Source organism: Bombus vancouverensis, chromosome 6 (genome assembly GCF_051014615.1).
Source record: "Bombus vancouverensis nearcticus chromosome 6, iyBomVanc1_principal, whole genome shotgun sequence".
NCBI classification, from domain to species: Eukaryota; Metazoa; Arthropoda; class Insecta; order Hymenoptera; family Apidae; genus Bombus; species Bombus vancouverensis.
In genome coordinates this window covers 17,333,750-17,348,127 of record NC_134916.1, presented here as the reverse complement: position 1 = coordinate 17,348,127, position 14,378 = coordinate 17,333,750, and the positions used below count along the sequence as shown (strand labels likewise).

At 33.3% G+C, this 14,378-nt stretch overlaps 3 protein-coding genes across 6 annotated transcripts in view; 1 reads left to right on the top strand and 2 right to left on the bottom strand.

The window, feature by feature from the left end:
- Positions 1–753: 753 nt before the first annotated feature.
- On the bottom strand, positions 754–3,979 carry Edc3 (enhancer of mRNA-decapping protein 3). 3 transcript variants are annotated; one of them, XM_076619210.1, is made up of 6 exons: positions 3,939–3,979; positions 3,330–3,504; positions 2,973–3,232; positions 2,765–2,901; positions 2,449–2,685; positions 754–2,376 (listed from the first exon to the last, which is right to left on the bottom strand). In XM_076619210.1, the coding sequence occupies exons 2-6, from the start codon at positions 3,485–3,487 to the stop codon at positions 1,783–1,785; spliced, it is 1,386 nt and encodes a 461-aa protein (XP_076475325.1). In that variant the 5' UTR covers positions 3,488–3,504; positions 3,939–3,979; the 3' UTR covers positions 754–1,782. The 3 variants fall into 3 exon arrangements, with proteins under 3 accessions (XP_076475325.1, XP_033195882.1, XP_033195883.1); XM_033339991.2 differs by lacking the exon at positions 3,939–3,979 and adding an exon at positions 3,705–3,926; XM_033339992.2 differs by lacking the exon at positions 3,939–3,979 and adding an exon at positions 3,705–3,926 and having other exon boundaries at positions 3,330–3,500.
- Positions 3,980–5,747: 1,768 nt separating this feature from the next.
- Positions 5,748–7,597, bottom strand: LOC117159796 (uncharacterized). Of its 2 annotated transcripts, none has more exons than XM_033339949.2 (4): positions 7,277–7,597; positions 6,506–6,675; positions 6,277–6,414; positions 5,748–6,187 (listed from the first exon to the last, which is right to left on the bottom strand). In XM_033339949.2, exons 1-4 carry the CDS (start codon positions 7,311–7,313, stop codon positions 5,927–5,929), a joined length of 606 nt encoding a protein of 201 aa, XP_033195840.2. In that variant the 5' UTR covers positions 7,314–7,597; the 3' UTR covers positions 5,748–5,926. The 2 variants fall into 2 exon arrangements, with proteins under 2 accessions (XP_033195840.2, XP_033195839.2); XM_033339948.2 differs by having other exon boundaries at positions 7,266–7,563.
- A 1,926-nt stretch (positions 7,598–9,523) lies between these two features.
- Positions 9,524–14,378, top strand: part of LOC117159785 (neurotrimin) — a 66,065-nt gene continuing 61,210 nt past the window's right edge. Inside the window, exon 1 of the mRNA XM_033339931.2 lies at positions 9,524–9,813. Within this exon, the coding sequence (XP_033195822.1) occupies positions 9,762–9,813 (52 nt within the window). The 5' untranslated portion in view covers positions 9,524–9,761. The remainder of the gene's footprint in view (positions 9,814–14,378) is intronic.

The window sequence follows — 14,378 nt, the reverse complement described above, 5'->3', positions numbered from 1 at the left end:
GCTTCTGAATCAGACGAAGTAAAAACTCCTGCCCGTTCGACATTTCCACTGTTGAGGCAGGGAACGATGTCGTTTTCGCTTGATGAATCAGAATACATTGTGTACATTGTCTACAAATTATTTACAATTTGAAATAAAGTCTGAACGATTAAACTTGCAAGCAATAACGACAAGTAGTTATATTATGTAGCGCTCATATTCCGCCCAACTGTAATAGGTACTTATCTAAACCGAGAATTTGTACAATAATTAACTAAAGTTGACAGTAGGCTGTATATATGTATGCTTTTAGTGATTACTGACTTTAGCTGAAAGTCAATCGTGGGAATACATTCGGCGACTGTCGACTATAGTCGACGCGCGTACCGAAGAGGTTAATTATTCAATTGTACTCTGTATTTTAATTACTAATTTAATAATAGAATTATTATAAAAATTCGTTAAACTGTAGTTACAGAGAAATAAAAGAAATATACAGTACCAAGAATATTAAAATCACTAATATCATTTCTTTCATCTCTATCTTTAAAATAGATATAAGGATTTAAACTAATTTTTAGACAATATATCAAACTTTGTCTTACAGAGCCTATACTAATTAGATTTGCTCAATGTATAATGAATGCATTTATATTTTTCTTTTTATATTGTATTTTTAAATCTACTTAAAGCTTTCTGTGCAAGTAATTCTAAAAAAAATGACATTGGTATTATTTATAGAATTTACTACCATATTAAATGTCAAGACCAATGTTCAAAATATATAAATATATATTTACATGTACAGTATAAATAACTTACTTAAGCTACCTATGAGTAAAGTAAATCTTATACAATCATTCTATTACAACTCATTATTTGAATTATGCTACCATATTTCATACATTATTCAGTGAACACGGACATGTTGTGACACAAGTATATTTTATTGCAGTAATAAAAATACTTTTTAATCCATGCTTAACTTTACAAAAATAAATAGGAGCTAAAAGAGAATCCGAATATTATAGAAGACATGTAAATATTTCTTGTCTCATATTTAAACTTTATGATTAATTATAAACAATTTGTAAATAAAAATTTTACAAATTTTTATGATAATATATCTCTCATAAGTTATGAAAAATATGTATAAAGAAAATTTCATCTCTCTACTAATAGACGATCTCTTCGTGTCAAATTTGGGGGATAAATTCATCTAAATATGATCAGTAGTAATTTTTGTTCCAATGTTATAAATAAAAATGAGTCACATATGTATAAAAAAATTTGTACGATTATATTTTTTTGTAACAGGAATACCATATACTTTTAGTATTATGTACTTATTATATACTTATAGTACGAAACAACATACTTGTTAAAATGTATCAAATACAAGTAGTATTTGTAGTTTTTATGCTTCATAACGTTTAAAAATTTATATACTAGATTTACTTGAATTTATTTTTTATTTAAAAGCATTTATTTTTTTTATGTAACTTACAAAACCAAACACTGTATATTTATCATTTATATGTTTGTTTCTTGTATACATTGTATACTTACACGTTTAAAAGAACAATTACACACAATTGGCTTTGCACACCAAATTATAATTGTTCCTACACAAACTACACTTCATCTGTATAACATTAAATGCTACATCATACATGATCTTTATCATTAATTTCTGACAATATCTTCGCCATTTAAGTATAAACTTTAATTAGCAAGGCATACAAGTAAAAATATACTAAATTATAACATCTTATGAGAAATAACATCCTTTTTATAAATTTGCTAAGAATTATTGGAATGCAAAGGAATGACAAATTTTGGTCCAAAAGGAGACCTATATGTTATACCAACGTCTGCATATACTTCGTTTGGCAATGCAAGATTACATAAATATAATTTGCCATTGTCAACACTATGAGATAATGGTAATCCACCAAGCAGGCTACATTTACTAAGAATACCAGGTGTTCCTGTGGCTGGTGGTTCAATGGCTAAAATAGGCGCCCTATTATTATTTGCCCATTTTGCTATAGGTGTAATCATTCTTGGTGAGTTCTCGTCACAAAGTGCTACAAGTATCAAATCCACCACTGATGGCAAGTTTTTAAATTTAGTTTCTACCTTGTTTCCTGTTAACTTGTACAAAGACAATTCTTGTAGGAGAAAAACATCCTCAGAATTTTCTACAAACACTATTGTCTTAATGCCGTGACTAGATAACTGTCTAGCACAATTAACACCTGCAGCACCAGAACGATGAGGTCCACAAAGTGCAATAATCGTTGGCCACTGGTGTGCATTATTTGGATTAAGTCGATGGCTTCCTCCTAACAGTTGCAATATAATTTCTGTACCGGCACGACCAAGAAGTTCCACCTAATTTTAAAATTAGTTTCATTACACAAAAATATTGTAAGCTTCTTTCTTATATTAACTAATTGTACATACTCTACGCTCCCAACTAATACCCAATCTATCTGCTGCTCCTATTAATTGACGATGAAGGTTAAGTGTTATGCTAGGAATTATTAAACCATTGTCTGTTACATATTCTATTTCACCAGCACTAGGTACCAGTATCTGTCTAATATCTGCACGTTCAGACACAATAATATTTTCATCGTGCCTATAGTTTACTTGCTTTTGTTTCTTAGATTTTAAAGAATTTATTTTTTGCCACACAGCCTGTAGAAAGTGTACATTACTTTTAATACTATGTTAATAATGTGCTATGTAATGAAACTATAAAGAGAAAGAAGCATACCTCTTTATCAAATAGGGCTAAATTCTTTTCAAAATCAAAATCTTGACTCAAGGATTGATCAATTGGAGTACCAAATGTGTGCTCATTTCTTTGTTTACTACTTAATTTTTTTTGCATTGGTTTATCAATAGATTCAGCTGAAAAAGCAAATTATCAAAAATGCTTTACATTTACTTATAAAAAAAGTTAAAATTCTTCACTATTATACCTAATGGAATTTTCCCATTTGCAGCTTGTTCTATTGTGGATTGAGAATTATTACTTGGCTTCTTAATATTAGTTTGCGTTTGTGATGATGTGGATTGAACAGAAGATGAAACACATTCGGAAAATGATCTACCAGCTCTTTTGGCAATAGGTCTCTTTACAGTTATATTATTCTGTGCTTGATTATTATCACTCGTATCACTACTGTCGAATCCTATATTATTAATTGATATAAACTCTACATTCAGTATATCCTTCGCACTAAAAATTAAAAAACAATCTGTGCTTAATTCTACGTGCTTTATTTAATGTTCTTATTTATAAGGAAATTGATCAAATTCTCATCACTAAACAATACCATAATACAACTATAGGTGAACTATGAGGAACTCCGTTACAAAAAGCTTTTGAAAGTATAATACAATCCTTATTTAAATCCACTATTTGTCCTTGATAAGTTCCAACTTCTTCGATACACTTTACGGAAACTGTACAACCCACAAATTGTTCTGACATCTTGATTATCAATCTAGCTGCACATAACAGATTTATAAAAATCATACATCCTCTACGAGGTCTTACTTAAATGAAACTAATTGTTTTATGTGAGTAATGATTATAGAAATATCTTAACATAGTAACAACAGTAAATATTTTATGAATTAGACGATTAAAAGTTCAAGAAAATCGGAATTTTTACAAAAACAATTATGAAAACAAAAATCATACAAACCTAATATAGATGATTAAATCTAATCTAAATAGATTTTTATTATTCGGCTAACAATGATTACGGTTAATTTAAAATTCTATTATTATTTTGATATTTAAAAGTATCAAACATATGACAATACATTCATTAACGTGGAATACCGGACATAATTTCCGTATATTTTCATACTACTCCTATTCTAACCCCACACCATTTGTAAGAACCTACAACGCGCTATATGAAAACGAAACATACCTCGATACTATTGGTTCGTTCCTCTTGTGATCGATTTTTCACTAAAAAAATACTAGAGATTTTCAAATATTTAAACTACTGTTTACGCTATTACATAGCAAATATTTTATGAAAAAAATAAGCATGAATTTTATTCAAATATAAAAAAGTTCACAGAAGATAATGTATAAAATAAAATGAAAAATTATTACTGAAAAATTTAAGTGGTACATTAAAGTTATTGGTTGTTGTTCTTTGCCATTCTTTAACATCCGATAAAGATATTCGTAACATGCATTCTGATGTTCTTCATCATTTATTATGTAGATAATTACGTACTAATATAACTTTGCATTTTTGTGATAGTATCAATCAAATTGTGATTGACACATTGTATCTTTGGCCTTTGTGTCTTCATTTAAAATGTAGCACATATTCAACAGATAATTAAATTATTAAAAAGTGCGTAATGTTCATTTTATTATATATATAAATTAATATTTAATTCAAGATTAAATAAAAATTTATAATACTAAACTTATCTATAATTACCAATACAAATACAGTATGTTATATATTTTATTTTAATATATTATAGTATAATATTCGCAGAATATAAATAAAGATTATGTTATATATGTATATAACACAATATTTAAAAAATATTTTTTTTTTTTACACCTTCCAAATATTTTATTTTGTTTCTAAAATAACTATGCATCGTTATATATGGTTTTTACCTAAACATTTTATTTATATTTCTTATGGTTAAAAATAATAAAAATTATTATTTTAGAGAAAAACCTCTAATATATAAGATATACTAATATTTAATAATTTTATTACTCTTCTATAATTATTTAATGAAATAAAAAATTATAATAGCACACTTTACTTTGTTCTATTATATTCAATGGATCGTGCAATGATGTTGGTATAAATCTTTGTTAAGCGCCGAAGCGAATATCTTTATTATAAAGTGCCTCGGAATGTTTTAAGAGGGGAAGCGTTATGCTTTAGTGTACTTTAAAGTCTTTTCTACACGAATACGTAGGGACTGAATATACGACTACCAGCAGGAAGGAAGAAGCTAGGTTAAAACCGGGAATGTCAGTTTATACACGAACATGTAAGAATAAGAACCCACAGTGAACACAAAAAAGATTCCTGTTTCGTTGTGCGTCATGACAGTCATGGCCGTCATGAGACTCTCATTGCTTATGTGAAACAAGCCTAACTGTGGGTTGTTGGTTGGTGTAGTATATTCCTTCTTCGTATACCTAAGAGGGAGGGAGCCATTACCGTGTAAAGTGTAAAGCTGTAAGGTGTAGGTGTAAGTGATCTTACGCTGGAAGTAAAACGAGTCAACGGCAGATTAACGAAACGGCGTACCTATAATTATTAAATTTTTCTGAATTTCTAATTATCTTGTATATTTTTGTTAACTGAAATTATCACACAAAATATTATGAAGAAAATTTATATTTTTTATGTTGAAACTTATTAATTTTAAGTTATGCTTTATTCATTTATGACGTATATTTTGTTTATCTAATTATGCTAATTCTTATTATATTATATTTCCGTTACGTTCTGTATTCTCTTAGCTGCTAGCAGATAATTCGAAATTTGTATCTTAGATTAATCGTAATAAATATATCAAATGAAAGTAATGTATGAAAGGTAAATACCTTGTTCCAATATAAAAGAATCCAACATTTTTGGTAGATGTTTGTTCAAGTGCTGTGAATTCTTAATTTTATTACAGGACTAATTTTTTAATCCTCCTTCTTACAAACATTTTTATGTAATGATATGATAGCTATCTAATTAATTAAAAAAGTTATAAGTCAATTTATTTATAAAAATATTTTAAAAAGTACAAAATATACAAATATAAAATTTATAGAATATCAGTTTATCTACTTAAATATTATTTACATGATTTTGTTCTACATGAAACATCTAGGACAAATAATTAATTTTTATATTGTTACCATTACTTCAATTCATAAAGTACTTAAATCAAATTCTTTGCATTTAAGATTATCTACTGTGTTGTATTTTATTTTTGTTGTAATTTGCGTTGTATCAAACAGGCTTGTGGAAAATTGTTTATAATCTTTCAGTAACTGATATATATTTTCATTTACGTCGGAGCATGTCAGATTTTCTACTACATTACACATCTTATTTACACTTTCTTCAGAAATTGGAAATTGATCTAAAGTCTGTAGCTCTTCTTTCAATACAGTATTCAAAATAGTAGCCTATAACGTTCATAGGAAGTTGGACTTTACTTGTTATCTCTATAATAGCATAAAATTTATGTTATATTTAAAAAATACTCGATACATACATTTTTTGCTCTTTGCTGTAAATCTTCTAATCTTTGATTTATATTTTCAAATTCTGTATCATTATACTGTATCCTTTGGTACTTGTCCTCTTCCAATAAAACATTACTTGGAACAGCAACATATTTATTTACAATATTCTAAACAGAAGAGTCATATGTGATATATATATATACTTTACATGTACTAGAAGAAATATTTTGTTGATATACCTCTGGTCAATGTAATTACCTCGATATTTTTTAAATGTGGCATTGCTCCTTTAAAATATGTTGTCTCTAAATTCTTTTGATTTGTTTTAAGTACTGTTAGATTCTCAGAATTTAATTTGTATGTTTTTTCAATTGTTTGACACATCTTCTCAATCGTGCTAAGAATCCTTTCACTTACAATACTTTTCACTATAAAAAAAAAACAATTGAAAATACTTCTACATTTATACTCTATCAACCTTCTTACTGCATTACTAAATAATACTAGAAATCTATGAACAAACTTTAAAAATGACTTTTAACAGAAATAAATTAAAATACTTGTTAAATATATAATATAATCATTTGTATTAAGTCATTTATTACATATATTTTTTACACTTTATTCAGACATTTGAATGAAACAAAATTAATACAAAGCAAAATTTAAAAAATGCAACTGGAATTTGACACGTATATCGGCTCAAGGTCAATTTTTACTTGTTTGCTCTCTGATTTTGAAGTGTGAGAGATGAGAAGGAGAAAGAAGCGAAGAGAATAAGAGAAGAAACGAGAGAAAAGAAAAAAAAGTGAAGCGTTAGTCGTCTTTATGATTAACTTAGTCCGTAGGGGCCGGTGAAAGTATTCCAAGCAATGGACGAGTGTGACTCTAGTCATGATCAAATCTACATGATACTAGAGTGCACCCGTCCAACGACTGGAACATGTGGTTATACACAATCAGAATGCTGTAAAATCTGAAAAACATTCAAGAGAAACTGAAAACGGCGGCGCCTTACAAGTAGCATACACGGCTCTTGAATGAAAGCTAAACAGCTGCATTTCATATTCTTCCATCTTGCGTTTTCGTAATTCCGAGGACGCCATATCGTTCTAAATACACGTTAACTTGTAATGATTATTCAATGAAACCACTATTATACTATCTTGATACTTTTTTCCGAAGTAACTGTGCTTCTTTCCGATGATCACACCTTGACGTCCGTTGACAAATGAATATGGCGTCTATCTGCCTGCGTACGACAGCGTCCTTTGTCCCTTCGCGTTCGGCAACGCATCCGGATTTCTTAGCGGCACTTCAATCCGTTTCAAAATCAACCAATCAGACACCATCCTTTGCCAATGAAAATCCACGGTTCCGGTTACACCGGAAAATGTTTATGATTACTCTTTTATATGTATTTTTCTATTTACATTAACGTATCCACAATCACGACAAAAATATTTCCTTATTACGAGATATTAAATTTGTTTTTTTTATACACTTGACAACCCGTATCGTAGGTCATTATATAAATCTTCTATGTTCCAGCTTCGCAATATCATCGCGAGATGGCTACACTGGGAACTTGAGAAAAATAAAATATTGTTGTGGGATACCTTGTAATTCGCACGAAGTAAACCAATATCTTTGATTACATGAATTTTGAAAGTTAGACAAATGAATGCTCTGTATAAATAACATTAGAAATAAAACTTAGGTATCAAAGTTATGATATAAGTTTACAGGTACTCTTTCACGAGGTATGTACCTAGAGAGATAGTTGTACGCGTGAGGTAAAATAAGGGCTTTGTTTATTATCACGGGAAAGGGAAATGAAACGTGTTAGGCGTCTACTCAAGGGCAGTGCATATAAAGTTCAAATATTTTCTCTTTTTACCGTGTTATCAACAATTTAAAATTCAAATGTTTCTTCCCGTTGCCGAAGATCTCTTTAGAGTTCTACGTGAAATATATATGACTAAATCATGAAAATGAATATAGTCATGTGTAAAAATTATTAAAATATTTACACTTTTGTTTTTAGGAATGTCGTTAATCCTTTAATAATTTCACGAAAAAAATATTAATCACTTCAAATTGTTCGCTAATTTGCATTTAAACGCTTAAGCTCAAATCATACATATGTGTATGTAAATATATCTTACAAATGACATCATCGCAATTTTTTGTACTGGTATGAGTCATTTGGTTAATAATCCACGCAACATTATTCGGAATTATTTTTACGTTCACTCTCGTAACCGCAATGATTACAGTCTTTCTACGAATCTACATGCAAGTTAGTTTCATTTTTATAAAGGAATTACTAAATTCGGTATAATGATAATTCTCTTTAAACGAGATGAGTCAACGTATAGAAACAACTATATACACTGATATTATTTGATCAATGTATCGATCGATACCTAATATAATTTTTTACTTCGTTTAGAGATAAAAAAGGAATGCGAAGAAGTGAATGCTCTTTGCCATTCGTCTTATGCACAATGACAAAGTGAATGGATGAATCGAAAGAGGTAAGCGCTCGACGAAAGTAACGTGCAAATACATGCTTCTCACGCGCGTACATATACGTGCGTGTGAGCCGATACTTTATGCGTTCGGAACTCCGTACACAGATAAATTCGATATTCGATACGTATTCTTGCTTTTATCCGTCTGCGCACATTGATTTATGCTCAGTCGCGATTTCCTATAAAATATAGATGCGCTTCCTGTTCTCCCATCCTATATAACTTTTGGCATTTAAAATTCAAATTTAAATTTTAAATTGAAACATATCTGTGTTTCTTATCAACTGATACGAAACCTTACGCGCAATGTGACTTGAAATTGTTCTGAAAAATATCAGCGACGAGGAAGGAAGATAAAGAACATACGTGTATACCTGGCGCCTTTTTAGTATTTTTAGATCGAGACAACTTCTTTCAATTTTCTTTGGGGAAATCATTCCTATCTGCTGTATATTCTATAGAGCGGTGGTGATATGCTGGTCAATTTCTCGACGTTATCGTTTGTTATAATAAAATAAAAAAAAATTTTTACGCAATGTTCACTCGACATTGCGCCATTGAATACATACTCAGTTTTGTATAGGCGCGCGCTTCCACAAAGCCATCGGTGCACGTACACAGTCATACATCGTAGGCGTGTAAGTTTATTCCTACAGGAGTTGAGGCGCGTGTCGAGTTTGTACGGCGCTGAGTGCGCAACCGGTCGGCGCAGGTCCCTGTAAAAAGCCGGGGGCCCGGTTCCGTCGCCGCTCTTCGGATACCACGCGCGCTCGTTCTCTCAGTTTGTATTCGGTATCCACCTCGTATCGGTGGATACGTTCGGTTCTTTATTCAGTTGAACGATCATCCTTGCGAAAATACCGTCCACTCGTATACGTACGTTTCTCAAGTCGACAATTAAGTTTCAAGCCAAACGACGACTGTAGTGCCAATTGTGTCGTTTGTTGACAGTGTTTTCGAAACAAAGACGGGAAAACATGTTACCACTGCGATTTCTTGGTCTATTGGTGATACTCTTTGCCGCGCAGGGTGAGTTTTCCTCTTCATTTTTTTTATTTTTATTTCATAAGAGCATCGTTAACGAACACGACCACCAACCTTTTAAGGATAAAATTCATCCTGGTTGTTCCAATTCATCGGGACGAACATTTAAATTCGATCAATGGCATACGTTATGTACATATTCGTGAAATAGTTTTTTTACTGTAAAACTTGATTGAAGTGATGCTCGTCCTTGTCGTTTCACGCGGCGAACACGCGTCCTCTGCGTCTATTCAAGGATTCCATTAAGTTAATTAAATCTAGATTTAACGCCTGGCGAACAGAGCGTGCGCGTTGGCGTGGGTGCTGAGTAGATCGTGCTAGGAGATCTTAAAGTTCTAGGGTCGAGACGACGCGCATGATAATTTCGCATGCATCACGGCTAACTAACAGTTACCTCACCGTCCGCTCCGTATAAGCAATTGCAACAATAGTTACCATTGCGGGGCAGCATGGACGAGCATCGGCCGAGCGATCGTTCGTTGCGGAAGGAACAATTACTGTATCTTAAAAAAGCTTAATTACTCTTCCTTGTGCGCCAGTTTAGCCAGAAGCGCGCCCGTTGCTCGATAAACCGGTAATTGCGTACACTTTCAATTTGCCATGTTGACGATGTCGAGAGTACTTTGATACTCTGCGTCAGCCTGTTTGCTGTTTCATAATTCTATAATTCGATGGTCGAATGTACGAAACACGCGATAAGCAGACCTTTGCAATCTAATTTCGTCCATACGTTGCTCACCACGCCGTTCAACTTAATTCACTACCTACAACCAGCTGTGCAATATTGAAATAAATTGCCACGTGAGAGGAAATATCAACTGGAGACGTTTATATACTTAAGATACTTATGGCAGAATAGTAATACGATTGGGTGTTTTGTAAAAAATGCGTGTAATGTACGGTTATCGTAACAGACAATCTGCGATGATAATTGGTAGCCACTATTAAGCATACGTCCTATGTGATAAGTTTAATTGCAAAGGTATATCATTTATTTCGTCCTAGGAGATAGAATATCGATTGAATATTATTGTATAATATTAATGGAATATCGATAAAATGCACATTATCGCGTAAGATGCCTAATCTTACAACATTCAAAGCAATTTGAAATATTTATCAATTGATAATTATTTTCGTTTAATAATTTAATTCAATAATATTAAACGCCAATTAAGTCGAATCATACGTTATCGGAATACTAAATTTTAGAAAGGGCTTGCAATAACAAGTATCTTATTATAGATCACGTGTTACGGTACTGGTTAAAACGACTCTTCAGATCAGACGCTCTCTCTTACATATATACACGACCTTTGCTATACAATGGTATAGCTGGCCACACGAGATGTTCGATTGTAAATGTTTTATATATTAACAACATCGCGTATTCTATTCTATCGATGGGATGCAGCACGTTTGAAATAAGTTTCCCGAGTAGATAGAGCGTCTGACGAGTTCGAGCTTTTTCACTTAACGAACAGGCTCTCTATAGCGTTGGCAAGCAAATATCTATACGTATTCGGACTCTAAGGAACTAACGTTCAGAAGAGTAATAAATCCTTGTACGATAAATAGTCACGGCGTGTTTCACTCTTTCAAACATCTGGGATTCGTAACGTTGAAATTATCCCTCGATTCCAGGGCCAGGCTTGCCAGCAAACGTTAGTTAATTGTTTCATTAACATTCCGCGTAAACTACATTCCTGTGCATATTCGAGCGTGTACATTTAACGCTCGATTGGCATGCATTTATTTACATGGCGAACGCGCGAGAAATGGAGTTTACTATAGGAACAGCATAGTTCACTTTGCGATGCCCGAGTATCGAATGCCATTGAAACAAGTAATGAACTTGTTAAAACGAACGATCTCGACTAATCGACGAATAGTGGTACAAGCGACAGAATCGATAATTTCACAAAGTTATAATTAAAATTAAACTTTGATTAAAAAGACCACTTCGAACAATTAAAATATATTGCTACCTAAACTGATAAAGTAAAAGCGCTTTTAGCGACAAAATTCCTCATTTGGGAAAGTTGTACGTCAAATAAAATTTTTGTGGACAAACTATAGCTGATACTTAACGCGGAGCGAATGTCTTCCGCTGTTATTTATTTTCTACTTATTTTACTGTAAATTCGTATCGCATGTTCCTTTCGACGTGAAATACTAAATAAAGTAAAATTTGTTAGTTTCTTCGGTATATGTAACGAATATGCGTTTCGATATTTACGGTCGGTAGAGTGTCTCATTTTTAGACCTCGAAACTTACCATTTTTACATCGGTGTTCCAGATTATTTCACACAGTATACGTTTCTTACGGCGTTTCATGTACACCTAGCGAACATCGAACTAGAGAAACCATTCAGATAAGAGTATCGCTGCGCTAACTCGTAATTAGGGATCGTTTCGCGTAAGTCCGCGGAGATCGACGAGCGTGGAGGTCTGTTTCTTGCGTGGAATTGTCCAGCTGTTGGCAAATTCCATTGAGAAAAATATGCGGGAGAGGCTCCGGTATCTTGCGAAGGCAGTAGCCTCTTTTGATCCCCAAAGAACCGGTGGTAGTAGTTGGCAGAGAGGTTGCTGAATGGCCCGAAAAATAAGATAAACGAAAGTATCACAGGGGGTAGGTGGGAGAGACGCCAGGTGAACACAAGTTTCAGGTAGGAGAATGACCGGAGGCAGATGGTCGGGATAGTGGGATGGCGGAGAGACGGTTGCCGGTTGCCCCGTGTCCAGCGTGGCATTCACAGATTTCTGGTAACTCGCTCACGGTCGAAAAGATGGGCTACCAATCTCCCGAAGGATGTTCCATTTATTCCTTAATAATAGGAGCGGCTTCTTCTTATCCCCAATAAGAAGTTCTCGGACCAACTCGTTTCGTACGTGACGTAGATTTCAAACGGAAGAATAAGATACGGAGGTTCTACTTGGAATGTCCGGTCGAGACATTGATATCGAATAATATAGGGTAATCCCGGCAGAAACCGAGTCTTCGTTTTAATAACTTAAATATTTAAGCAATGAATTTAATTCACCGTGAATCGAATAATCGCTTAGCGAGAACGTTTAAATGTACGATATCGTAACGATAAATCTGATTTAAATATTTTAACAGAGCGAGCGTTACAGGTACTCGCATATTTGTACAGTCGATCATCTCTTTGAGAATGCGTAATTGTTATAGTATAGTATTTGTATAAATAACTACGGATGTACCTCTCGGTTTTATTGTTGTAGGTAAGATGGACCACTTTAAAGAACATTATATCGTTTCACCGAATTGATCGATTAAGTCGATCTGGATTCATTAAATCCGAAATCATCGTCGTGAGTTAGAATTGCAGTTATCTGCTATTCGAGCTTATTCTACGAGAACAATCCGACGACATGTTCTCAAACGATATTATTAAATTAAATAGCACTAAAAGCGTTACAAAGAAAATACGTATATTCCATCAATGATGTTCTACTTTTTCTCTTCTTTCCTATCTTTTTTCTTTTTTTCTAATACTCGTCGAAGCGTTGGACGCGTAACACGTAGAAATCCTTTCTTGATAAAATCAGAGTTCAATGGTCCTCGAGATAAGCGTCGATAATGTTTGCCACAGTATTTTAAAATACCGTCCGGACATTGTCTGTATACACGACTGTGGAGAAATCTGACGGTGGGCGTTCGAGGTTTTCCCTTTTATCGTGTATCCACGAACCGAGCCAACAACAGCTTGAAATCGAAGAAACGCGTGTTTCTTCGCACGTGTACCATCAGCGATCGTGGTTAGATAACGATAGAAATTATCGTGGAAAATCGTGTACCAGTTGGTAGCTCGTGTCACGGTGAAATTGCTCATTGTCAGTTATACTTCAACGGTTTGCCATTATACGTGACCGTGTTAGTAATGCGTTGATTGTAATGCAGCCGTACTATATATTTCTTGCTCGTTCCTACCGTATTATTCCAAGTTCTTAGTTTTCTCTTTCGTCTTTTTCTCTTATACCTAGTAGAAAAAGGAAAACATTTGTTTTCGTTGTGTAATCTCCGCACACTACGGAATACGATTTGCAACGCGCAATGCACGAGATGCTGCAAGGATCGTCGTTTCCTTGTACTTCCTTTTTTTTTCTTAGCATGTGATAGAACTGAAAGCGTAGAATTAATACAAATCGTATAAAAGACGCGATAAGGTTGCTCGACGAAGTCCGTCTCTTCTTCTCCTTCCTGATGCTAACGAGCGTGTTTTGTAATTCTCGAATTCCAGACTGCGTATACCTCACGAAAGGTGTAATTTCGTAATTCGGAGAGAGAGAGAGAGAAAACCGTTGAGAATGGTTTGTAGTAGTCGCAGTCTATTTGCTTAGAACTGTAATAACCTATACGCAACGAGGGCGGAAAAAAACATTGACCAGTTACGTCCGTGTACACGGGTCAAGATACGCGTATATGTACGTGTTATATCGGTCACTCGTGTGTAGTTTCCTTAAATCTTGTATCGTAGCGCCGATTTGAATACGCGATCATCGGAAACTAACAGGGTCAGCGATG

Excerpts from the sequence above, each read along its gene's own strand:
- Edc3 (XM_076619210.1), bottom strand. The coding sequence starts at position 3,487 with ATGTCAGAACAATTTGTGGGTTGTACAGTTTCCGTAAAGTGTATCGAA. Across the intron at positions 2,902-2,972 it reads AAATGGGAAAATTCCATTAG|CTGAATCTATTGATAAACCA; the intron begins GTATAATAGTGA and ends TTGCTTTTTCAG. Across the intron at positions 2,377-2,448 it reads GTATTAGTTGGGAGCGTAGA|GTGGAACTTCTTGGTCGTGC; the intron begins GTATGTACAATT and ends TTTTAAAATTAG.
- LOC117159796 (XM_033339948.2), bottom strand. The coding sequence starts at position 7,353 with ATGGCGTCCTCGGAATTACGAAAACGCAAGATGGAAGAATATGAAATG. Across the intron at positions 6,676-7,265 it reads AAGAGCCGTGTATGCTACTT|TGAAAAGTATTGTAAGTGAA; the intron begins GTAAGGCGCCGC and ends TTTTTTTTATAG. Across the intron at positions 6,415-6,505 it reads CACATTTAAAAAATATCGAG|AATATTGTAAATAAATATGT; the intron begins GTAATTACATTG and ends TCTTCTGTTTAG.